This window comes from Nuphar pumila, chromosome 1 (genome assembly GCF_984573655.1).
Source record: "Nuphar pumila chromosome 1, dmNupPumi1.hap1.1, whole genome shotgun sequence".
NCBI classification, from domain to species: Eukaryota; Viridiplantae; Streptophyta; class Magnoliopsida; order Nymphaeales; family Nymphaeaceae; genus Nuphar; species Nuphar pumila.
This window is the reverse complement of record NC_143249.1, coordinates 29954363-29980463: the sequence shown is the minus strand read 5'-3', so window position 1 is coordinate 29980463 and position 26101 is coordinate 29954363. Positions and strand designations below refer to the sequence as shown.

The 26101-nt window shown below is 37.2% G+C and overlaps 1 protein-coding gene across 1 annotated transcript in view; it reads right to left on the bottom strand.

Annotated features, from left to right (window-relative positions):
- LOC149848553 (uncharacterized) overlaps positions 1–24929 on the bottom strand; it is a 48949-nt gene extending 24020 nt beyond the window's left edge. Inside the window, exons 1-6 of the mRNA XM_090004661.1 lie at positions 24841–24929; positions 24643–24765; positions 24259–24585; positions 16050–16079; positions 15834–15934; positions 15652–15746 (exon numbers count right to left, since the gene is read on the bottom strand). Of these exons, the coding sequence (XP_089860787.1) occupies positions 15652–15746; positions 15834–15934; positions 16050–16079; positions 24259–24585; positions 24643–24765; positions 24841–24929 (765 nt within the window). The remainder of the gene's footprint in view (positions 1–15651; positions 15747–15833; positions 15935–16049; positions 16080–24258; positions 24586–24642; positions 24766–24840) is intronic.
- Positions 24930–26101: the final 1172 nt, after the last annotated feature.

Below are 26101 nucleotides of genomic sequence, written 5' to 3'. Positions count from 1 at the left end.
CTTCTACAACTTAAGTGTGAACCAGAATCCTCTTGCAAGTACTTGGGCAGATCCAGCCAATTCATCTTCTCCATGGGCTGCAACAAGTAGCACATCAGGGGCATCCAATGGGCAGCACTCCAATGCTTGGTATTTTGATTTCGGGGCTACACACCATGTAACCGGTGATTTAGGTAAGCTTGTTAATGCAGTTTCTTATCATGGCATGGGTAAAATAGTCATTGGTGATGGAGGACACCACCACATCACTCATGTAGGTGTTAAAATATATATGTTCTCACATATATATATATATATATGCACTTATAAGTATATATATGTGAAATACCTGATAGGAGTATTTTTGTCATTTTACATAGTTGTTTTTAGAAACAACTATTTTATGTAAATAATTATTTTTAGTTTTTTATTTTTTCCTTTTATTTTGAATAAGGGATCCACGCATAAGGGGCCCCACATAGAGTCGTTGGGGCCCCAATGGTCACAAATGTGACCGTTGGGGCTCCCAACGTCTTTATGGGGAGCTCCCAATGGCTCCCCTTTTTCAGCCCTCTTTCTTGTATAAATAGGGGTCTCTACCCCATGTATTTTTATGGCCTTTTAGGCCCTCATTCAATGAAGTATGTGCAACTTATGCCTCTTCGTAGGCTTCTTATGGTGTCCCTTAGTGGACCATTTTGTTATTCCCCATTATGGGGTTGTGTTTGTCCAATATTGGACCTTATGAATGCATTATGCATTCTTGTAATTCATTTCCGCATACTTTCTAACATGGTATCAGAGCCAGGTTGGGATCGAGTTTTTCTTTGGTGCATCGAGAAGCGTGTTATTCAAGAAATTTTAAAGAAAAATGGTAAAGTTTTCATTTCTCTCTCTCTTTTCTTTCTTAAAGTTATTTGGTATGCATTCTATTTCTTTAAGTGTCGAGCATTATGAAGAATTATATATATTTTTCATATGTATTCTCTTTGTCATTATGTCTTTTTTATAAGAGTTTGGGTTACTTGATACTCTATTGAACCTTTTTCGTATATTATACTTTTTCGTATGTTTTTCTTTGAAAAAATTTAAATGTTAATTTCTAAAAACCGGTGAACTTGTTTTCTTTTTCAATTAGATATATGATTGCTCAAAACGTGCTTTAATGGGTCGGTAAAAATTTATGACCATTGGAGTTTTTGAATTTATATTTAACTTTGTTTGTAAGAATATCTTTTATATGAATGATAAGTCTTTAAAGAAAGTTGTGTTAAGATTAAAATGTTTGCGAGATATATAGTATCGATCACATACTCTTCTACACTCTCATCATATTTGTTGTTTCGTATTGAAGATGTGTGTTTATCCACTAAAAAGTCTTATATGTGACTTCTTATAATATCGTGTGTGTTTTGGAAAAATGATTGACATATATCATCTATGAAAAATTCCTTATTAAGTTTTGATTCCCTTACCTAATGTGTCCTTTTCATATGAACAATATTTGATTAAGAATGCGTCTTATAATACCGGTTGAATTAAATTTTAAAATGGTCTTATGAAATATGGTTATTCTCTTTACATCTTTATACTCTTAAAGATTCTTCAAATTTGATTTCAAGAGTTTGTCTCATTGTAAAATTTATGATCTTCATTAATGCTTGTTGCATACTTATTGCATTAGAAGTTGGTTATAACCTATTAAGTCATATGATTTTGATAAACTTATGAGTTTTGAATTTTTTTTCAATAAATATTTGATTTTATAGATTTATGCCACAGTGCAATCTTATTTTGTTGTAAGGTTTTTTAATAAACCTATTATTCTTCTTTGTTGGGATTTCTCCCACTTTAATGAAGTTTTTCCTCTCCTTCTTTTCATGTGTACCCTCATTTGGGGATCTTGCGTGTTTTTTGTATTTGAACTCTCTTTGAGGAGCCTTTTGGTCCTTGTAATCTTCTTATGAGTATATACTATTTATGAAGATTTCATGATTATTGTGAGAAGATTGTTTGTGAGTATCTTTCTCTTGCATAATATCCTTCAAAGATTCATTAATAATTGTAAACCTTTGTGGATCTTTTGAGATTGGTTGTGAGCATCTTTTTTAAGTTACAATAGTGGTCTTCATAAGATTTTCAAACTTCATAATCTTACCATCTTTATGAATGCCTATGTTGTCCTAAATTTGTTATTTGCTCATTCAAGATTATTGTCATTCGACATCTTGTATTGCGTAAAAGTGCATGCTTGCTCATTTTTTTTGTATTTTACATATTTGTGCAAGTGTGGTGTAAGTGCATTTGTGCACATTTGTTTATCAAGTATTTATGCTTGTATGCTTATAGTCTTTGTGCACATGACGTTGCTTAATATTTCATGTTGTGTTTGTTGCATAATAAACCTTTTTAACTTCTTTGAAGAATTGATCATGATTAAGCATAATTCGTGTTTATGCAAAATCGTTATTATAAAGCATATTGTTTGATTGATTATATTGGACCTTTGATTTGATTTTTTCAAATCGGCCCTTTTTGTAAAATCACCTATTTGGAAAATGATTTCCCTAAGTGTTCATTGCCTTTTTATGGCATTTATATGTATCCATCACAAGTTGTTATATGATGCATCAATCCTTTTTGGCCTTATTATTGTTATATTAGAGATGTTTGTTGAGGTGAGTTATGGGCACCTCGTGTTATGTCATTTTAGATTGTCAACTTGTAGTTTGACTCTAAAATGACTTGTTATGTGATATCTAATTATGAGTGTGTCACTCATTTATTTTTTGTCATTGTTTTTATGGATGCTCTTAATTATGTGTACCTGTGATGGATGTATGAAGTTTGAAACCTCAAATGTTTTAAGGTATATTGGAATTAATGTTTTATTTGTTAAATGTTTGTCATTGCAAGTCTTATTGCCTCAAAAGTCTTCTCCTTTTTATACCTCTTATCTAAGTGTCATCATATGTAGACAAGACATATTATTACACCTTTGTGTGTTGGTAGCACTTTAGTGGCATATTCTTATGCTCTTTGTCTAGTAGTTGAACGCATTTGTCTTGAGTGTCATTATATGTAGACAAGGCACGTTGATTCACACAATTGTGCGTGATTTTAGTCAATGTTGGCATTTGTGTTCTTGTTCTAGTCACTGAGATGTATGCCCATGGTTGGCTTCTTTCACTCATTTCAAGTGTCATTTTAAGTAGACAAGAAATGTTTTGTCACATCGTGTGTGTTTTTGCCCATGGTTGGCTTGGTACTCTTGTTCTAGTAGCTGAACATATTTGATTTTGAGTGTATTTTTACGTAGACAAAAGATGCTTTTGGTCCATATTGACGTGTATTCTCTTGTTCTTGTTGTTGATGCACTCATTTCAAGTATTATTACATGTAGACAAGAGGTATTTTTACGCACCTTTGTGTGTGTCTTTGGCCTTTAATAGCATTATATTTATGTTCTTGATCTAGTAGCTTATACACTTGATTTATGGGTTTTTGAGGACTAATGAGGTAGATGCTTGTAGTGGATGAACTATTATTGAAATTTGCAAATTTTCATTCATAACTTGTGTTTTAAGATATTCTAGTGGATCATATAATTGATATGCATATTTGGAAACCAATTTAATATTTTGGCATTTAACCTATATATTAAGTGTTTTTTGATTTTTCGGCCACCTAATGAGTTTTTGTATTTGCAAATATTTGAGTAAGAATTTCCTCAATGTGTAAGGTTTTCTACTCAAATATCTTTTACTCTTGACTCTTGGGTGGACATTTTTAGCAAGATCACATGTGACATTTGTTTAGAATTTCTTCTCTCTAAGATGTGAAAAAAATCATTAGATCATCTTGTGTTAAAATGTCTCCCTATTATTGATTTGTGTGTCAAATATGCTTTCGTTCGTATGTTCTTTTTTGGGAGCCATTAGTTCTTATGTGAATATTGTGTTCTTAAAGATATTTGTAATGCATGAAACCTTTTTAATCTTAATACACATTTCATAATTTTGTGTCTTTGTGCACTTGTGAGTGTTCTCCGTGCACACACTTCTTACTACCAAATATTGATAAAACCCTTTGTGAGAAATATCTTTGGCATCGGTTCTAAATATATAAATTGTGCATTTGTGGGTGTCCTCTCTTGTACCTTTTAGATACATTTATTTAAGTATTCTTAGTATGGCCTTTGTGCACATATCCTTCTTCGAGAACATAGTGTGTTTTATCAATAGAATATTTAAGTTTAAGTTATTTTTGCATAATACTCAATTAAAATGCATGAAATATCTTTTAAATAGTTGTTTTGATGAAATCATATGGTCAATCTTATTTATCTTTTATTTGATTAAGATACAAAGATATTTTTTACTTGAAGTTCTTTTGGCTTATTCTACAGGATCACCAAGATGAGACGAAAGAAGTATCTATGATACATCATGGAAGAAGCTTGAGGATGATCATTAAAGGCAGTTAAAAGCTGATATTTGCAAAGTTCTTTCATGTACTCTAAAGATGATGGCTTCCATTGAAGATTCTTTAAAGACCTGGAACTCTCATTTTTGTATCTTCAAACTATTCGTTATCCCCACGTAAAGTTTGAGGGGGGATATTAAAATATATATGTTCTCACATATATATATAAATATATATATATATATATGCACTTATAAGTATATATATGTGAAATACCCGATAGGGGTATTTTTGTCATTTTACATAGTTGTTTTTAGAAACAACTATTTTATGTAAATAATTATATTTTGTTTTTTGTTTTTTATTTTTTTATTTTTTTATTTTATTTTAAATAAGGGATCCACGCACAAGGGGCCCCACATAGAGTCGTTGGGGCCCCAACGATCACAAATGTGACTGTTGGGGCTCCCAACGTCTCTATGGGGAGCTCCCAATGGCTCCCCTTTTTCAGCCCTCTTTCTTGTATAAATAGGGGTCTCTACCCCATGTATTTTTATGGCCTTTTAGGCCCTCATTCAATGAAGTATGTGCAACTTATGCCTCTTCGTAGGCTTCTTATGGTGTCCCTTAGTGGACCATTTTGTTATTCCCCATTATGGGGTTGTGTTTGTCCAATATTGGACCTTATGAATGCATTATGCATTCTTGTAGTTCATTTCCGCATACTTTCTAACAGTAGGAACAACTGTTGTTCCCACAAGTTCTGGCATTATGCATCTTCCAAACACTTTTCTTGTTCTCAGTATTCAATGTAACCTCATTTCAGTTGCTCAACTTTGTGATCAGTCTAAGTCTTACATTTACTTCACCCCGGTCTTCTATTTTTGTGAAGGACCTTCACACGAATCGGATGTTCGTTGAAGGAAGGAGATGCAAGATCTCGGTGTCATTAGTGGAACTCAACTTCCGTCATCATCGTCCTTTAGTTCAGTTTTTATGTCTACTATTGAGAGTATGAATAAAGAGACTGAGTTGTGACATCGAAGACTCAGTTATTGCAATTTTAATTTTCTCAATGTTTTATGTAATAAGAATCTTGTTCCTTTGAAAAATAAGATCCCTAAAACTTCATCCATTTGTTTATTCAGTTAAATTTATAAGAGCCATGAGCTCCCCTTTGAAATATCTAGTAAAAGGTCTTCTTTCCCCTTTGAGTTGATTCATACTGATCTCTGGGGACCTGTCTTGTTCTCTCTTTTTTTAAATCTCGACATTATGTTACCTTTATAGATGATTTAAGCATATATAATTGGATCTTTTTTCTTAAATCTAAGGATCAAGTACTTTTTGCCTTCCAACGTTTCAAGAATTATGTTGAAAACCATTTTTCTCGTAAAATCCTTACCCTCATGAGTGATGGTGATGGTGATGGTGAGTACACATCCAGTGCATTCAAACAATTCTTGTATGATAAAGCCATCTTGCATGAGATGTGTTGTCCTAGAACACCAGAACAAAATGATGTTGCTAAGCGTAAACACTGGCATATAGTTGAAACTGCCCTTACTATAATGATCGAGTCCAACATTAGGACCAACTTATGGACAGAGGCATTCCATACCACAACTTTCTTATTAACCGAATGTCTTGACAAATCTGAATGGTCATACACCGTATTCTTGATGTTTGAGAAAGAACCAGATTATTCACACATTAAGGTTTTTGGCTGCATATGCTATGTTCACATCCATAAGACTCTTAGAGACAAGTTTGCTCCAAGAGCCAGACCTTGTCAGTTTGTTCATTATGATGATGAGTATAAAGGCTATAGATGTTTTGACCATGATTTTCGTAAATTGTTTCATGAGATGTTATCTTTGATAAAAACAAGATGGAAAATTGTAGCAAGGATTGTAACTGCACCCAGTCACATAGATTAGCTGTTTTTTGGCCTTCCTCCCACAATTCCCATGTCAGTGGAACCAGCATTTCAGCACATCATTTTAACCAAATTTATCGTATACTCGTGCCTACTGGTAGACAAGACAACACATCACAGATGTCCCAAGCTGAACGTGTTCATACTTCCTCTACTTTGTCATTCGATCATGCATTTCCTCGATTTTATAAAGTATACCGCAAACACAATCAACCAACATTTGAAAGAGATGACATGCATGTTGAATCCTCTTCAAAACTGAATTATATACAACCTAGTACAGGTGAAAATCAGATCAACATTGTTGTTGACCTTCCTAGACAGATAAGGAAATCTTTGAGGGTGAGACATTCTCTAGATCGTTTTGTCACATAAGAATCATTCTCCTTAGACTTCATTGTGTTCGCTGCAACACTTGATAATGAAAAAGAACATGTCTCCTATGGAGCAACTAGTCAAAACCCCCGATGGGTGGAGGCCATGAATGAGGAAATCAAGGCATTACATGAATGCAACACATGGACGTTGACCGACCACCAGGAAAGAATATTTTATGTTGCATATGGGTGTACAAAATTAAATATAAGTCTAATAGGAGCATAGAGAGGTTTAAAGCCTCATTGCCAAAGGATACACCCAAGAACACTGACTGGATTTTGATGAAACCTTCAGCCCTGTTGTTCGAATGGGTATAATAAGAGTGGTTTTGTGCCTCACAACTCCTCACAAATGGCCTTTATTTCAGCTAGACGTGAAGAACTCCTTTCTTCACAAGAATCTATACGAGGAAGTTTACATGGATCACCCTTATGACACCAAAGGTACGGTTCTCATATTGAATAAAGCTATCTATGGGCTGAAGCAGGAATCTAGAGCCTGGTTTGAGACCTTTAGTGATGTAATTAGACATCTCGGTCACTGCAATTATTTGTTGTTTATTCATCATGACAACAAAGATTTGACTATTTTGCTTGTTTATGTGGATGATATAGTCATAACAAGAAGTGACATCTCCAGGATCAAAGAGTTGAAAAGATTATTACATGATCGATTTCACATGAAAGATCTAGAGTTGTTGACATATTTTATGGGAGTTTAAGTGGACCAAAGAGATGATGCTCTTGTTTTTATGATCGTGATCTTCTTCAGTGAAGTGGGATGATGTAATGCAAACCAACCAAAATCCATGGCTAAAAATATAAAATTATAGGAAACTCAAGATGGTGATTTGTTGCTTGAGCAACAACAAAAATTCAGAAGTATTGTGGGAGCCCTACAATACATGACTTTCACTAAACCTGATCTTGTTTATGTTGTCATTCAAATTTCTTAATACATGCATATGCCTAGACAAAGCCACATAGAAGGTGTCAAGAGAATTTTATGATTCATTAAAGGTGCTTTTTCTGGTTGTTCATTAACATATCACTATTATAGCATACTCAGATGTTAATTGGGCAGGCAATCCAACCACTAGAAGGTCAGTGAGTAGCTACGGGATATACCTTGGGGCGCATATTGTCTCTTGGTCTAGCAAAAGGTAAAGAACCGTCAAAAGATCTAGTCCAAAATCGAAGTATAGAGCCATGGCAGTAATTACAACATAAGTTTTGTTGATTAGACATCTCTTGATAGCGTTGCATCAGGGAATAGTGAAATCAGTGATCTATTGTGACAATCAGAGTGCATTTGTTATTTCCACTAATCTTGTACATGAAAAAATGAAACACGTGGAGTTAGATCAACATTTTTTTTAGGAAAAGGTTGAGGATAAAGAAATTTAACCAGTGTTTGTGACCAGTCAGAGGCAAATTGCAGATTTATTTACCAAACCTCTTTCAGTTAAGAGGCATTGGTTTCTGAAAGCCAAACTGTCCATGATCTATAACCATACACAGTTTGAAGGAGTGTTAAGAGTAGATGTGTACTTTAAAAAGGGGTATTTTAGTCTTTCAAGTTATATCATGATATGTTTGTACATGTTGTATATGTTCAAGGGTATTTTTGTATATCTAAAATATCTTAAATACAAAAAGAGGAGAACCCTAATCATGTGGGACATCCTCTCATTCTTGGCTGCCATTCTATTGCATCTTCTACTGTAGGTTGCATGAATTCCAAGGCTTCTTCTCAGAAAGGAAAGAGAAAAAAAATACTTGACTCACTCCTATTCATTTTATTAAAAGGGCCCTCTTGAATAGTGAAATCAGTGATCTATTGTGATAACCAGAGTGCAGTTGTTATTTCCACTAATCTTGTACATGAAAAAATGAAACACGTGGAGTTAGATCAACATTTTTTTTAGGAAAAGGTTGAGAATAAAGAAATTCAACTTGTGTTTGTGACCAGTGAGAGGCAAATTGCAGATTTATTTACCAAACCTCTTTCAGTTAAGAGGCATTGGTTTCTGAAAGCCAAACTGTCCATGATCTATAACCATACACAGTTTGAAGGAGAGTGTTAAGAGTAGACGTGTACTTTAAATAGGGGTATTTTAGTCTTTCAAGTTATATCATGATATGTTTGTACATGTTGTATATGTTCAAGGGTATTTTTGTATATCTAAAATATCTTAAATACAAAAAGAGGAGAACCCTAATCATGTGGGACATCCTCTCATTCTTGGCTGCCATTCTATTGCATCTTCTACTGTAGGTTGCATGAATTCCAAGGCTTCTTCTCAGAAAGGAAAGAGAAAAAAAATACTTGACTCACTCCTATTCATTTTATTAAAAGGGCCCTCTTGAATAGTAAAATCAGTGATCTATTGTGATAACCAGAGTGCAGTTGTTATTTCCACTAATCTTGTACATGAAAAAATGAAACACGTGGAGTTAGATCAACATTTTTTTTAGGAAAAGGTTGAGAATAAAGAAATTCAACTTGTGTTTGTGACCAGTGAGAGGCAAATTGCAGATTTATTTACCAAACCTCTTTCAGTTAAGAGGCATTGGTTTCTGAAAGCCAAACTGTCCATGATCTATAACCATACACAGTTTGAAGGAGAGTGTTAAGAGTAGACGTGTACTTTAAATAGGGGTATTTTAGTCTTTCAAGTTATATCATGATATGTTTGTACATGTTGTATATGTTCAACGGTATTTTTGTGCATCTAAAATATCTTAAATATAAAAAGAGAAGAACCCTAATCATGTGGGACATCCTCTCATTCTTGCTGCCATTCTATTGCATCTTCTACTGTAGGTTGCATGAGTTCCAAGGCTTCTTCTCAGAAAAGAGAAAGAAAAAAAATACTCAACTGACTCCTATTCATTTTATTAAAAGGGCCCTCTTTTACAATCAAAAGTCTATTATTAATGGTGATATACAAAAATGTACAAAAAAGGATTTAAATACCATCAATCATCTAATATAAGGACAACTACAAACTTTATTAACACATTATGTATCCTCTACACCCCCTCAAGTTGTGAATGAATACATCTATCATTTCCAACTTGTAAGATATTTATTCATGCTTTGTCCTGTTAATTGCTTTAGTAAGAAAGTCTGCCAATTGAGTTTGAAAATTCCATTCTCAACCTTTTCTTTAATAAAGTGGCAATAAATCCCAATATGCTTGGTTCTTTTGTGATGAACCGGATTTGTTGCAATGTGGATAGTTGAACTATTATCACAACAAAGGGACATAAGAACAACCACATCAACACCCATTTCATACAAGATTGACCTGATCCACATTCATTCACAAGCACCTAGAGCCATTGCCCTATACTCAGCTTCAACACTAGATCTTGACACCATATCTTGCTTTTTACTTCTCCATGAAACAAGCTTTCCCCCCATAAAAGTACAATATCCAAAAGTAGATCTTCTATCATCAATGGGCTCAGCCCAATCTGCATCAGTGTAGATCTCTACTTTGTAATGATTATGATTGGCATAGAGAATCCCTTTCCTTGGATTCCTTTTTAAATACCTCAACACACTGAATGCACTTTGCATATGAAGATTGCTTGGGGCATGCATGAACCTACTCAATTGTAATGAAATAAGCGGAAGAAACCAAGAATGCTAAAGCATTCACTATGTCCCACACGGACAAGTGCAACAAGCACAAGAGAGAAAATCCACTAAGGGATATACAAAGGGCCTTATAAAAAGGCAACACACATGAAAAATAATATCACTATTATTGAAGAGGAGCTCTCAAGAGCAATACTCCATACATGGGGGGTTCCCCCTATTTATAAGAAAAGGAGACCAAAGGGGCTCCCAATAGAGTCGTTGGGAGCCCCCAACGGTCACATATGTGACCGTTGGGGGCCCCAACGACTCCATTGTGGGGCCCCTTTTCAGTATCCAAAAAATACAAAAATAAAAATAAAAAGAAAAATAAAAAATGGTGAAATAAAAGAAACAAAATAAGTACCCCTATGGGGTACTTTGTGAAATGACCATAATACCCCTATCGGGTATTATGGTATTATTACATATGTTTTAACACTCAATATCCCTACAATATAGGCAATATCTATGGTTATGGTAAGATAAATCAACTTTCCCACAAGTCTTTGGTACTATAACTTATCTCCACAAGGCTCCCTATTGTTTTGACATAGTTTATTGTTAGGGTCCGAAGGAGTATCTATTGTTTTGCATCATGACATCCCTGTCTCCTTTAAGAGATCTAACACATACTTCCTTTCCGAAATAACTATCCCTTGGGATGATCTTAGTACTTCAATTCCAAGTAAATATTGAAGCACTCCCAAATCCTTAATGTCAAATGCTTTCTTCAGATGGAGTTTTAATCTCTTGATTTCTTCTTCATCATCTCCAGTAACTACTGTCATCAACATATACTCTAAGAATACTCACAAATTGTCCTCTTTTGATAAAAAGAGTTTGATCAAAGACACTTCTATGATATCTAAACTCAATGATTGCCTTGTTGAATTTATCGAACTAGGCACGGGGAGATTGCTTTAAGCCATAGATAGCCTTTCTTAACTTGCATGCTAGGTTCTGACTCTTTCTCAGCACGAATCTGGATAGAGGAGCCATAGACCCTTATTCAGTAAGTTGTCCATGTAAGAATGCATTCTTTACATCTAATTGATATAGTGGCTACTATTTGCAAGCTGCTAGAGTAAAGATGAGATGTATAAAATTCAACTTTGTCACGAGTGCAAATGTCTCTTGATAATTTATCCCATAGGTCTGAGTATACCCTTTTGTCACCAAACGAGCTTTATATCGATCAATAATTCCATGAGGATTGAACTTGAGAGTACATACCCATTTACAACCCACAACCTTCTTCGCAAAGGGCTGATAGAACTAAGTCCCATGTATGATTCTTTTCTAAAGTTTTCATTTCACTTTTTATAGCCTCCTTCCATTTAGAAACTGCTAAATCTGCCTACACACTCTTTGGAATCAGAACAAACTCACATGTGGCAATGAAGCTCCTGCAAGATTTAGATATGAATTGATAGGATACAAAGTTACACATACGATAAGTGACACATTATCTCTTTCTCTCATGCAAGGCTACAGGTAAGTCAAGATCACTTACTGGAGGTATTGAAATCTCATGTTCTTGCACTTGGGATCTTGAGTCAAGAGTCTCCTTTGAAGTGAACATGGAGGGTAGAGAGACATACCTCTCCTCTAGTGTAAACCTTTGTAATCTCAGGTGTAGGGACAACCTCCCTCAATTCACTTTCAAGAGAAACTCTAGGAAGGTAGGGGGTTTCATACATTTCTTTGTTATAATTTAGAAACTCCCCCTCATTGGTATCTTGGGTATAATATGAAATTTCTTTAAAAATGGTTACATCCATGGAGACAAATTTCTTCTTCATAAAAGGATCATAGCACTTGTGCCCTTTTTGAGATGGAGGATAACCAACAAATATGCATTTTCTAGCTCTAGGATCAAGTTTGTCTCTATACATAGTAGGAAGATGCACATAACAAACACACCCTGGGATTGACATGAAATAAAGGTTCCTTGGGTTTCAAAACATTGATGGGAGATTTACCTTTCAAGGCTTTTATGGGCATCCTATTGATGAGATAGGCAGCACTAAGGGCTCCTTCAGGCCAATATGACTTGGGAACATTCATTGTAGCATCAAGAAGCGAGTTACTTCAAATAGGTGTTGGTTTTTTCTTTCAGCAACCCCAGTAAGGGCTCCTTCAAGCCAATATGCCTTCGGAACATTCATTTGTAGCATCAAGGAGCAAGTTATTTTAAATAGGTGTTGTTTTTTTCTTTCAGCACCCCCATTTTTTGGAGTGTATTTGAGAATATGGTTTGAGAGTCAATACCTTGCACGCATAGGCGGAGTTGGGGGGGGGGGGGGGCAGAACTGGGCATAGGCGGAGTTGGGGGGGGGGGGGGCAGAACTGGGCTGTAGCCCAGTCCTAGCCCAGCACTGATTCCATATGAAATAGATTTTTATCCATTTTTGTAGCCCAGTCCTAGCCCAGCCCTGATTGCAGAAAATAGTTTGATTTGTCTATATGAAATAGATTTTTATTAATATTTGTAGCCATTTTTTATTTTATCTCAAAAAAAAAAATTCGAGGGCGCTGCCCTGGAACCCCAGACTGTCACACTAATTTTTTTTTGCTACACCCCTGTTTGACGCCCCCTCACATGAATCCTAGCTACGCCACTGCTTGCACGTGAAGATAACCTTTTAATCATTGAGAGATATATACTCCACCATTATCATATTGCAATATCTTCACTTTGGCTTGATATTGGTTCTCAACCATCTTATGATAAATGGGAAAAACAGAGCACACTTCATCTTTGGATTTTAACATGTAAATCATAGTCATTCTTGAAAAATCATCTATAAAGGTCACAATGTACTTATATCCAAAAAGAGACATGACAAGAGCAAGACCCCAAACATCTGAGTGTACTAACTAAAAAAAACATGATTCGTTTGATTGATACGAAAAAACACTCTACACAGTTTGGCTCTTTGACACATATCACAATGTAAACACTTGCCCACCATCTCTAAAATCAACAACACATGAAATACTCATATAAAATCTTGGGAAATCACCATAAATCTTTAAAAATGATGTTATTCAAAAGGCCTGTAGTCCCATCCTTAGATCCCCTCTCTACTGGCTTAGGCATGATGTCAGCATCTGACATCACGCTAGGCTTAGTAGTGAAGCTCTGATACCATCTTCATATGGTTATATGTCTGGTTGTGCCGCTATTTTCCTCTAGAATCAGCCGCAAAAGTGAATGAGTAGAGAAGGAGGAAGAAGATGAAAAGAGAAGACACATTGAGAGAGAGAGAATAAAATTCTCGACTCACACATTCATTTTATTAAAAGGATCATCTTTTACACCAAAAAGTCCATTATACCCTTCATACTAAGGGTGATATACAAAAATGTATAAAAAAAAAGGTTAAAGACCGTCAATCAACTAATGTAAGGACAACTACAAACTCCATAACATATTATGTATCTTTCCCTATAAATCCATCTGTGAATTGTAAATAAAATAGAAAGTTTTAAACTTCTCAAATTTCTTCGACACTTCAATAGATGATTTATGCTCCCTAACAATAATTCAGAAACTTTGGAGAAGAAATTGCTCATTCTAAAGTGGTTTCATAGAGCACATAATAAACACACTCAAATCAACCAAAATCCTATTTCCTCTAAGCTCAGTAACAATTTCCTTAGAACTACCAGTGATATACATTCTCATTTGTGCTAATCTCATAAAACCCCACTCTTCCAAGAAAAAGAAAGGACGAAAACAAGCATAAAATCATTTCCTTACTGCACTTGTAGTTTGCCTTAATTCCCATAAAACTCAAGACAACTCTCCCCAAAAAAGGGGAAAAAAAAGAAAGGCAAAAATAAGCATGAAGTCATTTTGTATTACATTTGTTACTGACCACCATATCCATCAATGCACACAAGAAAACTTCTCGAGTCCCATAATTGAACAGAAAAAACAGTCAAGCCCTAAAACCTATGATTCTATGTTACTTTAGCGGTTAATTCTGTTATAATTGTCTACAATAATAAGCATATTAGCAACACTATACTTCATGGTTTTACTCGAAAATCAAAAAATTAAGAATAAAACACTAGTACGTGGTTAACTCTTAATCTTATACAGTGTTAACTCTTGATCTTATATATCTCACTATTAGTTGTCTTTCCTTGCAGTTAAAAAGTTCAACTGTCTTGCTCTTTTCTTTTTTATCTGTAGCTACGCCCCTAAAAGTTTTTAAAAGATATTGTTGGTTAAGTGCATTAGTCATTAGTCATTACCAACATGGTCATGTAAATAATTTTATAAAGAGCAGATATTAAAGGACATTGTGTGCCGCTAATAAATGTGTCATTCAATCATTTTTTTTGTGCAGTTGTATCCCTGTACCTAGTTTTTGAAGTGTTGACGTGTCCGACAACCCATGTGTGAGTTATTACAACAAGATCCCCATAATGTTTGACATGGCACAAAACTCATCACCAGCAGGAATTGGCAAAAAAACAAGTCCCAACTACATTCCCTATTACTAATGAAGATCAGATAATGCAAACAAGAAAGAAAAGCCAAAAACTTTCTTTAACTAAACCATCTATTCTTCATACTCTGTTTACCCTGATTCTTGTTAAAAATCCAAAAAGGCTCGCCGGTGCTGGAGACATTAAACTTGACTCACCTAAACTGTCGTTGAACCTTTGGAAAGGTTGAAATACAAGTAGCAACGATCAAAGCTCAACTCTCACTCAAAAAACAGGAATCTTGACTCATCTAAACTCGCTAAAAATATGGAAATTCAAACACAAGTAGTGAGTATTCAAGCTCAATTTGTCACTAAAAAATCCAAAAGCATGAATAGCTAAAATTCTCATCATAAGTTTGGAACCTACTTACACAACAACGATAACTCAAGCTCAATCGTCACAAGAACTTCAGAAACTCAACATTATCATGAAGAAATCCACGTCCAAGTAGCATTGACTCTCACTAAAATGCAACCAGATGTGCACGCAACCTCAATTTTCACTAAAATTCGAGCAACACGATCGCCTAGAAATCTCATTGTAAATTTGGAGGTTATAACACAAGTAGCTAAAATTCAAGCTCGATTTTCACTAGAACTCCAGAACTCAACATCACCTGAGAGAATTTAAGCTCAAATGGCCTTCATTCTCGCTAAAATGCAACGAGACACACACGTGCACATACTCGTACGCACGTGTGGATGCACGCACAAGCACATACTCGTACGCACTCATGCGGGCACGCACACACACACACTGAGAGAGAGTTGTACCTTCAATCTCCTGCGCCGGTAGAGAAGGATACCTCCGAAAACGAGAGCCAAAAGGAAGTAATTGCAGAACGACAGTGTCAACGGAGCATCCACACCTGCAAGAACCAAACGAGAGGAAGAAGATCAAAACCCTAAGTCGCAACGAGAGAGAGAGAGAGAGAGAGAGAGAGAGAGAGGCTCGCCTAGATCGGTGAGGAAGGAGGTAGCGAAGCTCTCGATGGTGAGGAAGAAGGAGACGACTTGGCCCAAGAAGAGGGACCACAGCACGCGTACAACCCTCTGCCTGTCCATCAACCAAACGCAGAGACAGACACAGAGGAAGGAAATTGTGGGAGCACGAAGGAGGAGGAGAAGGGGAAAAAGGAAATCAAAGGAATGTTAACCAAAGCAAATTCTACCTTTGGGTGCCTTTTTGGAGGTGGAGACTGCTGTGCAGGGTCTAATTCTCGCCTCCCTCTCGCTTTTCATTCCAACTACCCTTCTGTCCCCCAACTAACCGTGAAGATCAGGTGCAATATGATTGGACGATCACCCTCCATCTTGGCGACAGGGCTGTCAGTTGTGGGGCCTCAAGAACTGATGGAGGGCAATCAAGTGCTTAATGCACAATTTTTGTGCCATCCGGAGTCCAACCACCCCTGCCTAACCCCAAATTTTTAAAATAAAAATGGGCGGGGTCTCCGTTTTTTTTTTTAATTCCCATTTTCATTATCCCCTTCCCAGAATCAATTGGATGCCAAAAATTCTGGGCCCATTGGCACACGGTGACACGGGTGTGTTCGTAGCTCGAGAAGGTACGCCATGTAAGTCCGAAGCAAGTTATATGTGCCCCCCTGAACAGGGTCGGTACTCCATCTCATGTTCGAGTGTTCCCAAAGAGCGCCACGTATAAGATGCAGATCGGCATGTATCCCCATGTATGTCCGCATCATATTGCATCGTAATTTAGTGTCGTCGCAAAGACTTAAGTACCCTTTACCGTCATTCTCTTCATCTTCCTCGAACGGACATAAATGCCCTCCATCTAGAAAACTGAATCGGCGGTTCGTGAAAATGACAAAATTGCCTTCCATCGTTATCGCACCAAAATGTTTCGCAAAGTTTGCGTATGCAGCAAGCTATATGTTGTAAGATTTAAACAGTTCAAAACAATCCATTCTCGCCCTAAGCAAAAAACTCTACCAGAGCATACTTTCTTTCATCTGTGTACAACGGAGCATCATTTCCTTTGTTCCAGAGCATCCGTTTCCGTCTTACGCGCAGTCGCAACATCGTTGCCACTTTCTGTTGCGTATTAGTTGTTACTGTTGCTTACTCTACAGTTGGAATATCCAAAATCCTATCGTTTCGGTGAGTTTCGTGTAAGGTTTTGTTATTCAATCTGTAGGTTGTTTCTTATACAACGATTTGTAAGTTTGATAAATCTTACAAAGATGTGTACTTATGAACTCAAATATTGCGACGATTTGTAATCATGATGATCGTTTAATGTGTTGTGCAGGTTAGCAATGTCTGCGGCTCATCAGAGAAGAGATGCCCCGTCGTTTTATGGTTAATTTGTGTATTAGAGAAGTGATCCGCCAATCTCATCTATCTAAGGTTTTTGAGAGGTACCAAAATATACTTAAGATTGAGAACGATGAAGACAAGAAGAAAGCCTTGGAATTGTATTATGCGGAGGATTATCCCTCAGATATCGAGGCTGCGGACCAAAGGAAGAATGTTGAAGAACGAAAGACGCAGAAGAAGGATGACGAAGAGAAGGCAAAGCAAAGAAATAAGGAGGAGAATGAAAAGAGAAGGCGGAGGAAGAAGGCATAGCACATGATGGTCGCCCTAAGGGAGTTGGTGTAGTGGGGTGGGGGCCTTGGCTGCTAGACGGCAGCCAAGGTTTGATTTCCATGGGCGTCATCCCTCTGGGCAAGCTAACATGTAGCATAAGCCCCAAGGGCAGGGGTCCTAGCCTCCGAGTTTTACGCTGCCGGCATGATGACTGTAGGTATGGCAGGTTAAGCCAGCACGATCAGATCTTCCTGCCGGGTTTAGTTTCTTCACCCAGGGTTTCTCTGGTTTGGGCAAGGTTTTCTCATCATAAAAGAATAAGAAAGAATTTTTAGAAACACACATAAATTTTGGGTGATAATTAAAAAACACCTAAGTTTTTCGTATTGTCAAAGACAAACTAAAACTTTTTCATGGTTAATCGAAAGCATCTGAGTGTTTGCACATGTGAAAGCCGTTGAATGCGTGTTGTTAGGTGTGTTTTTTTATTATCATCAAAACTGTTTAAAAAAAAAAAAACAAAAAAATAAAAAGTTTAAGAGAGTAAATTAGTAACTTTATTCTAATAATGTTAATGATAACCCAAGTTAAATTGTCGAGAATGTGTTTTTGATTAATGAAGTGTAAATTTAGGTGTATTTTTTATCACGATAAAAAACTTGGGTGTGTTTTCTATTATCATCAATGTTTTTGAAAATTTTCCTAAACAGATACGTTGTGGTGGATGGCAAATCAATACAATGTCATTATATAAGTACTTAGCAAGGTACTTGGCCCCCAAAAATGCAACTCTTGTTTCCTGTCACACCCTTACTGTCGAAGCAAATCAGGTGATCTGCCAAATCACAAAAGTGATTTGGCATCCTCACTGTCTACAGTATGCACAAAAACTATGAGGAAAAACCATGAGGTCAATGGACGGTGGAGATGTCAAATCATTACATTAAAGTGATTTGACAAATCATCTGATTCAGGCTCTCCTTGCGTACCATAGAGGTCGTTAGCATCATTTTTTATGAATTGTTGTATTCAAATATTTCAAGCGAAATTTGCTATTATGTTTAACAATAAGATGGATTTTTTGAAGTTTGTTTTCTTGTTAAACAATTTTTGAAAGAAAATCACTTTTGAGTTTAAAGATTTTTCAAGTCACTGGTAGGCATGTTTGGAAGAGAAAGATGTAGGAAAAGTAATGCAAAACGAAAAATCTGTACCAATTTTTCAACCCTTCCAAATGAAACAGACTTTTTTGTTGAGTGGGTTTTTCTAAAAGTACACTTTTTGATAGGAAACATTCATCAGTGGGGAAAGGTGAATCTCCGCCACCACCATCCGCCGCCTCTCTCTCATTTTTCACATTTTCTCATACTACACAAACAAGAGAAAAACTTTCTTTTGGAAAACTTCTCATATAAAAAACTCTCATGTGCAAAAATTTTGTTTTCCTATGAGAGTTTTTCTCTCTTCCAAACGTGCCAGCATCTCATAGAAAATGTAGCTCTATGACTTGCAAAGGGACACAAAGTGCACTGCTAGGTGCTCTGTCCAATCACTAGATCATGCCCTATACTATTATCTCGTGAACAAAAAACAGTTGCGGCTGTACTTAATGTATCTCCATCTTCTTGGTGGGTAGGGATGTCAACCATATGAGTTCACGTTAGATATTGTACTGACCTGAATCTGTTTAGTCAGATTTGATATAGGTTTCCAGTTCTCAATAGTTAATTGGGTCAAGTCAGATTTCAGATGCTTAAATATGTATTTGAACTTCCCAACTCTATATCCGGCTGAATCTGCACTGGTTACATGGAAATGTAGATCCAATTAGAGAAAAACTGACTAATAGGATTTTGAATTTGGTAGTCTTTTTCCATGGACTACGAGTCCAATTAAGTTACGTTTGATTATGTTCAGGGCCTGCTTGGAATCTCGGTGCTGGGATGGGCGTTTATGCATTTGGAGTTTCGAAGGCAAAATCTTGGTCAAACACCCATGGTGGTCATGTTTGGAATCTGGATGCTAGGATGGATGACGCTAGGATAGACATTTATGCATTTAGGATGGGAAGTGAGGCCCTTTCTCCTTTGTATTTACACTAAAGGGGTATATGTGTGTGACAAAAAAATTGGGTTTTTCGCATAAATGCATCGCCGGGTCGCAGAGCCCACAATGCCAAAACAAACATGGCATTGCTGATTTGCGTCGATGGGTGTGTCATTTTACACGATGACCCCATCTTTTCCGCAAAAACGGTTCCTGTGATAGGGGGTCCAATTCTATTTCCGTGACAATAAAAACCACATAAGGGGTCATAGGTGGAGCTGGGGGGGGGGGAGAGAACTGGGCTGTAGCCCAATCCTGCCTCTCAGTTTAGTTAATTTTTAATTTTTTTTTTAAAGCCCAATTCTAGCCCAGCCTTGATTGTAATGACCCCAAATTATACCTTTTGAAAATGCGGAATAATTTTTTTTTCAATCAATGCGGAAACCTTCCCAAAGATTCGGAGTCCTCACAGTTCCAATTTTCCTTGGATAGCCCAAACACCACAAACAAACTTGCAACATTTCTTTATTTATGAATAAGAGTGAATTTCAGAGACAATATTTTATTCGACTCAAAGTAAAGTAACAACTGAAAAAGCAAGAAGAATTGAAACAAAAGAAAGAGTCACATTGTCTCCTGCTGAAGCTGTCAAGCCCAATTATGACTCGCATCCATCCCCAGTAGCCAGTCCTACCTCACTGTTCACCATTTTCTATGAAAAACCAACAAAGTAGGGTGTCAGAACCGAAATTCTAAGTACAACTACTTCTAAAGAAACCAGGTGAGAAAAAGAACATTGATAAGATTTCATATCATGATTTGAGTGAGTGCAGATATAACAATTTGCAGTGTTTAACAATTTATACATGTGACAGATTGCATATACTCACCAATTGAGAACAAAAAAGCAGTACCATATATCGAAAGTAAATAATCAAACCTTGCAGCATGTTTTTAGGAAGTAAATAACATACTACCACCATATCATGTCATGATAAAGAGAACAATTTAAATATGCATGATCTAATGCATAACAGAAAAATGCATGATTATGTGCAATGCATGATTCCTTTTGTTATCTTTTATTTAAGTCTCATCTTTATATATACATGCCCTATTAAATGCACGCAACTTTAAGTTCCTCTTTTTAATTACCGTTGCTCGCGGATACACCAAACGAGTATAATCCCCGAGGTCAAGTAGGTTCCCAAGGTTGCTTAACACACAATTAGTATTTTATTACTGGGTTCCAACTTAGCCCTCGACCGAATCACCTTCGGAACATTAGACGTCCACATCTAATGTCGGAGACACAAGGGACACCCCACGCCTACAAGTGTCACTTCCTTGGTACCATAAACAACAGTTGTGTTAACACATCACTCCCGGGTAAAGTGGCAGATTCTCCCTAAAACCGTGTCCAGGAGAAAGAACCTCAATATCAGGTTCAGGGGACAAAATTACAGCACACAGAGTTTTATATCCTCACAATCTCTCCAATACCGGATCTCTAAGATTCTCATACCCAAATGAGATATCCTAGAACGTATATTACACTGTTCTTATTCATTATATTTTTATTTAAGTCAATTCTTTAAGTTTGCAACACCATATGCAAAAGTAAAGTGAAAACCCGCATCCTCCCTTGCGGGGGCCCTTACGGGACTCCAGTCCGTGAGAATAACTAAAACAGTGTAATAGTGTGTCATACCAACTAATGTGGTTTAAGTGATGCAGTTCAAAATATATATGAAAGAAACCCAACCCACAACTCTCCAGGCCGGTGATGGTTCATTTAGGTCATCGATGCATCACATAATAAAACCAAGTAGTGTTTATTCATAACACTAGGCCAATAGTGCCAAAAACATGTGCACTCATGCAAACATAACCCAATCCTATGCATGCCATTTCTTAATCATACACATTTTCACTATATGTGGTACCTACATCATATACGTGTATTAACCAATGCACATTTCTGTTGAGTGTGTGAGTGTACACATGCAATAAAGATTCTCATCAAGCGTACATGCTCAACAAAAATATCAATAACCAATCCATGATCACGTTCATGATTGTACAACCAGTAAAGTGATATACTGAGATAATACTTCACATATTCACCAGGCAGAAGTGTAGGTTTCTGCATATGCTAGAGAAGATAATCGGGCTTACCAATCCCGAACTCCCATCCTTCTAGCTAAACATTCCAGCATAGTCCCAAAGTCTGGGATTCTTGACATACACATAGGTATAGGTAGGTTCAAAAAAAAATCCTTTATTCATATCGGAATTTCGATCATACACAATAGTCATTAGATCTAAAACACATTTTTATTAAAACTAATTCATATCAGTCAAGTGTAATCATAGACTTTCATAGCAAACCAATAAGCAAGCCTTTAAATAACACATGGAATTCTATTCAAGAATGCAATGCCCAAATAGAAACAACAAAGGTAAGTCACATCTGGAAATCATGTATTGGATTTCAGATTTACCTGTCCTTCCTTTCAAATAGGTTATAAATCCACATGGTTATACATAACTGGGCCGTAGACACATGGAGCATGTGCCCTAGACATTCATCATGCTCTATTGTCTATGTGTTCCCAGCAGGCTGAAGTAAAGATCTAAAACAGAAGTTCTGTTGTAAATCTGGTGGTAACCTAAGTTAAGGTTTTAAGAATTTCATACCACCTCTGTACTGGACCTTATACTGTCGAGTATACTGGTTGTACACAAGGATAATCATGTGTACCAAATGGATTGGTCCTCATGTATGGCATATTATTGTACAATATTACAAAACAACATTTGAAACCAATTTATGAGTCCTAATTACCCAGTCCAAACACGATATCACGACCTCTATTTAACAAATCTTACATGCATAAATATCCCTATTGGAGAATGCAATATCCGAATGTAAATACCCATTTTCTGGAATCATGTATTCAATTTAAGAATACAATACTCATGATTTAGAAATAACAATTTCATATTAGCCAAAAAGAAACTCAAGATTTCAATCAACCAAAAAGAACTCGTTAGATTGACTTGCACAATACTGTTCTTTCATACCAAAAAGGAAAAGAAAAGAAATTACGATAAATGATCTAAATCTCCTTATTCAAGCGCATGCCATATACCAATTAGAACCCTCAACGGCAAGATGAAACAAGTTAAAACACACCCAGAGAGTCCAAAATTTTATGCTCAAGAACAATACCAAGACAAATCCAGGCATGCAGTAAAACTCAGTTTCCAGATTACCCCAAAAAAATTCTTTGTATACCCTCATCTCGAAGAACCATACGAGACTTAAATCCTCCTTCAATCCCTAGATCTTTTTCCCCACGAGAAAGTCGGGCGAGAGGAATCAAGTTATAGTCTGTCCCCATGGTTCTTGAGGGAAAACAAACACCTACGGGGAGGTTTCCATGAACCCATCTCGAATCAACGTACGAAATCGAACCCCTGTTCGATTCCTCACCCAAGTTCCAAGAAGGATCGTACCTTTTCAATTAAATTTTTGACGATCAGAGACTGTCGTCGTTACGAGAGAAGGGTCGGCTGAAGTCGCACCTCACCGTCGTCGTGACAGGGATGCTCGCTGGCCTCCAATGGCAGCCGATGGCCCGAGTTATCCGGCATGCGCACACCAACAGAGAGAGGGAGAGAGAGAGAGAAAATGGGGAAATAGAACCAACTCAGGACCCTTTTTTGAAGGGGAAGGCCCAGCAAAATCGGAGCCCCCTTCCCTCCAGCGGCTGCGCTCCAAGCCCCTCCCCCTTTCCTTCACGCGATAGCATTTTGGGTTCTCTCTCAGAACCCTAACCCCTTCTTTCTTTCCCCTTTTCAGAATTATCAGGCAACCCTTATTGGGTTGCCCCTTATGTGCTCGTTACACAGGGCGCGGCCCAGGTCCGAACCCGGGAACCGGTAACCGACCCCGGGACCCGGTAATCGAACCCGAGTTGGGTCCACGCCTTACCCCTCTTATATGGATCCACAAGTTGGATCCAGATGGATCCAACTGTGGATCCTCATATTAAGTTTATATATATTTATATTTATTTGTTTTAAATATTTATTATTAATATTTCTATTATTATTATTAGTATAAACGTAGGTAGTATCATTTATAACTAGATATCCCTTTATGAGTCCTAGATCCGAAATGTGGATCTCCGGCCCAAATTTGCATATTTCGTAATATTTTGTAATATAAACAAAATTTATTAGCGAAATTTTTGGTTTTTACATCCTTATCTCCTTAAAAGAATTTCGTTCGTGAAATTAAAATGTACTAAATATGAGTAGTACTAAAATCAATTGTGACACAAGTCCTAACGATTGACAACTAAGAAGATACCTTAGACCAGCTCAGTCTGATCGTCCTGGGTAGTAGTCGTAACGGCATAAACCCTCCTGTTAGTCCTCCATTGACCCTATTCCGACTGAGGTATTTGTTGTTGTTGTTGCTGTTGTGGTTGTTGTTCATCCTGCGCCATTGGCTTGTTCGGACAGAAATGAGCAATGTGCCCTGGCTGCCGACACTGATAGCAAATTCCCTTGAACAACGGGCAGAAACCTAGTGGGTGGTTCTTGCCGCACTTATGACATGTTGGCAGGGCCTTTTCTTGTTGTTGTCCCTCATGGGTTCGCTGCTTCTTGCCACCCTAAGTCTTTCCGCTTGTAGGTGAGTCATTTCTCTTTTCGCCCGAAGCATCCCCTCCATTGATGTATCCTTTTTGTGAAATATTTCTAGACCTCTCCCAGTCCTTGGTCAGAACAGTATCTGACTCGATCGCATCGACCAAAGTAGGAGGTCGACCTGTCAGGACACGAGTCTGTAACCCATCCTTTAGTCCATGCACATACTTCGCCGCACTTGCCTTCTCATTCTTGAAGAGGTTCGGACAGTACCTCTCAAGACTCCGAAACTTGGTAGTGTAATCTACCAGACTCATGGTTCCCTGAGTCAAATCAAGGAACTCTCGTTGCATATGTTCATCGGCATAAGAGGGAAAGTATGCATCCAGAAACTCTTCCCTGAATGCCTCCCAGGGGATCTCGTCCCAATCGGCGAACTTCACCCTTCGTAGGGTGTCCCACCACTTTTTGGCATCGCCCTTCAGACGGTACGTGTCAAACGGTGTCTTTCTGTCCTCAATGACAGGTAAGACGTCGAACGCCCACTCAATCTCCTCGACCCAACTCTCTGCAGCCTCTAGGTCTGCCTTTTCTGAAAAAGTTGGTGGATCCAACTTCATGAACCTTTCAAATGAAATGCCGCATGTGTTTGAACCAACGACAATAGGAGGATCACGCACAACTGCCTGCGCCGCCTACACTGCTTGTGCTGTCTGAGCAACCTGTGCCACCTGCATGGCCTGTGCAGCCTGCAGAGCCTGAGCAGTTTGAGTTGCCTGAATCGTCATAGTCTCGGTCAGGGTGTGAATGGCCTCCATCATAAAGTTCCTCTATTTCTGCTAGTTCGCAGGAGCAGCAGAAGAAGACGAAGCACCTCGACGGGTATAATGCGACATCTACAACGCACATCCTTTCTACAAATTAGACTCTCACGGATCCTACTTCCTTAGGGTTGATCACGAACAATAATCGTTCATGTAATCACACTAAGACTTTTAAATCCACACCAAAGAATATTGAACTATAATTGCAATCAATCACACATAATACACATAATTTAAGTAAAAGTATTAAATGGCCTTACCAATGAAGATGACTGCTCTTGAGGACGAGTCACACTTGTTGACGCTTCAGAACAGGGCTCTGATATCAAACCTGTAACGACCCCAAATTATACCATTTGAAAATGCAGAATATTTTTTTTTCAATCAATGCGGAAACTTTCCCAGAGATCCGGGGTCTTTGCAATTCCAATTTCCCTTAGATAGCCCAAACACCACAAACGAACTAGCAACCATCATCCATAAGAACTGAAACAATTTCTTTATTTAAGAATAAGAGTGAATTTCATAGAAATGTTTTATTCGACTGAAAGTAAAGTAACAACTGAAAAAGCAAGAAGAATTAAAACAAAAAAAAGAGTCACACTGTCTCCTGCCGAAGCTGTCAAGCCCAAGTATGACTCACATCCATCCTCAGTAGCCAGTCCTACCTCATTGTTCACCATTTTCTATGAAAAAACCAACAAAGTAGGGTGTCAGAACCGAAATTTTAAGCACAACTACTTCTAAAGAAACCAGGTGAGACAAAGAACATTGATAAGATTTCATATCATGATTTGAGTGAGTGCAGATATAACAATTTGCAGTGTTTAACAATTTATACATGTGACAGATTGCATATACTCACCAGTTGAGAACAAAAAAGCAGTACCATATATCGAAAGTAAATAATCAAACCTTGCAGCATGTTTTTAGGAAGTAAATAACATACTACCACCATATCATGTCATGATAAAGAGAACAATTTAAATATGCATGATCTAATGCATAACAGAAAAATGCATGATTATGTGCAATGCATGATTCCTTTTGTTATCTTTTATTTAAGTCTCATCTTTATATATACATGCCCTATTAAATGCACGCAACTTTAAGTTCCTCTTTTTAATTACCGTTGC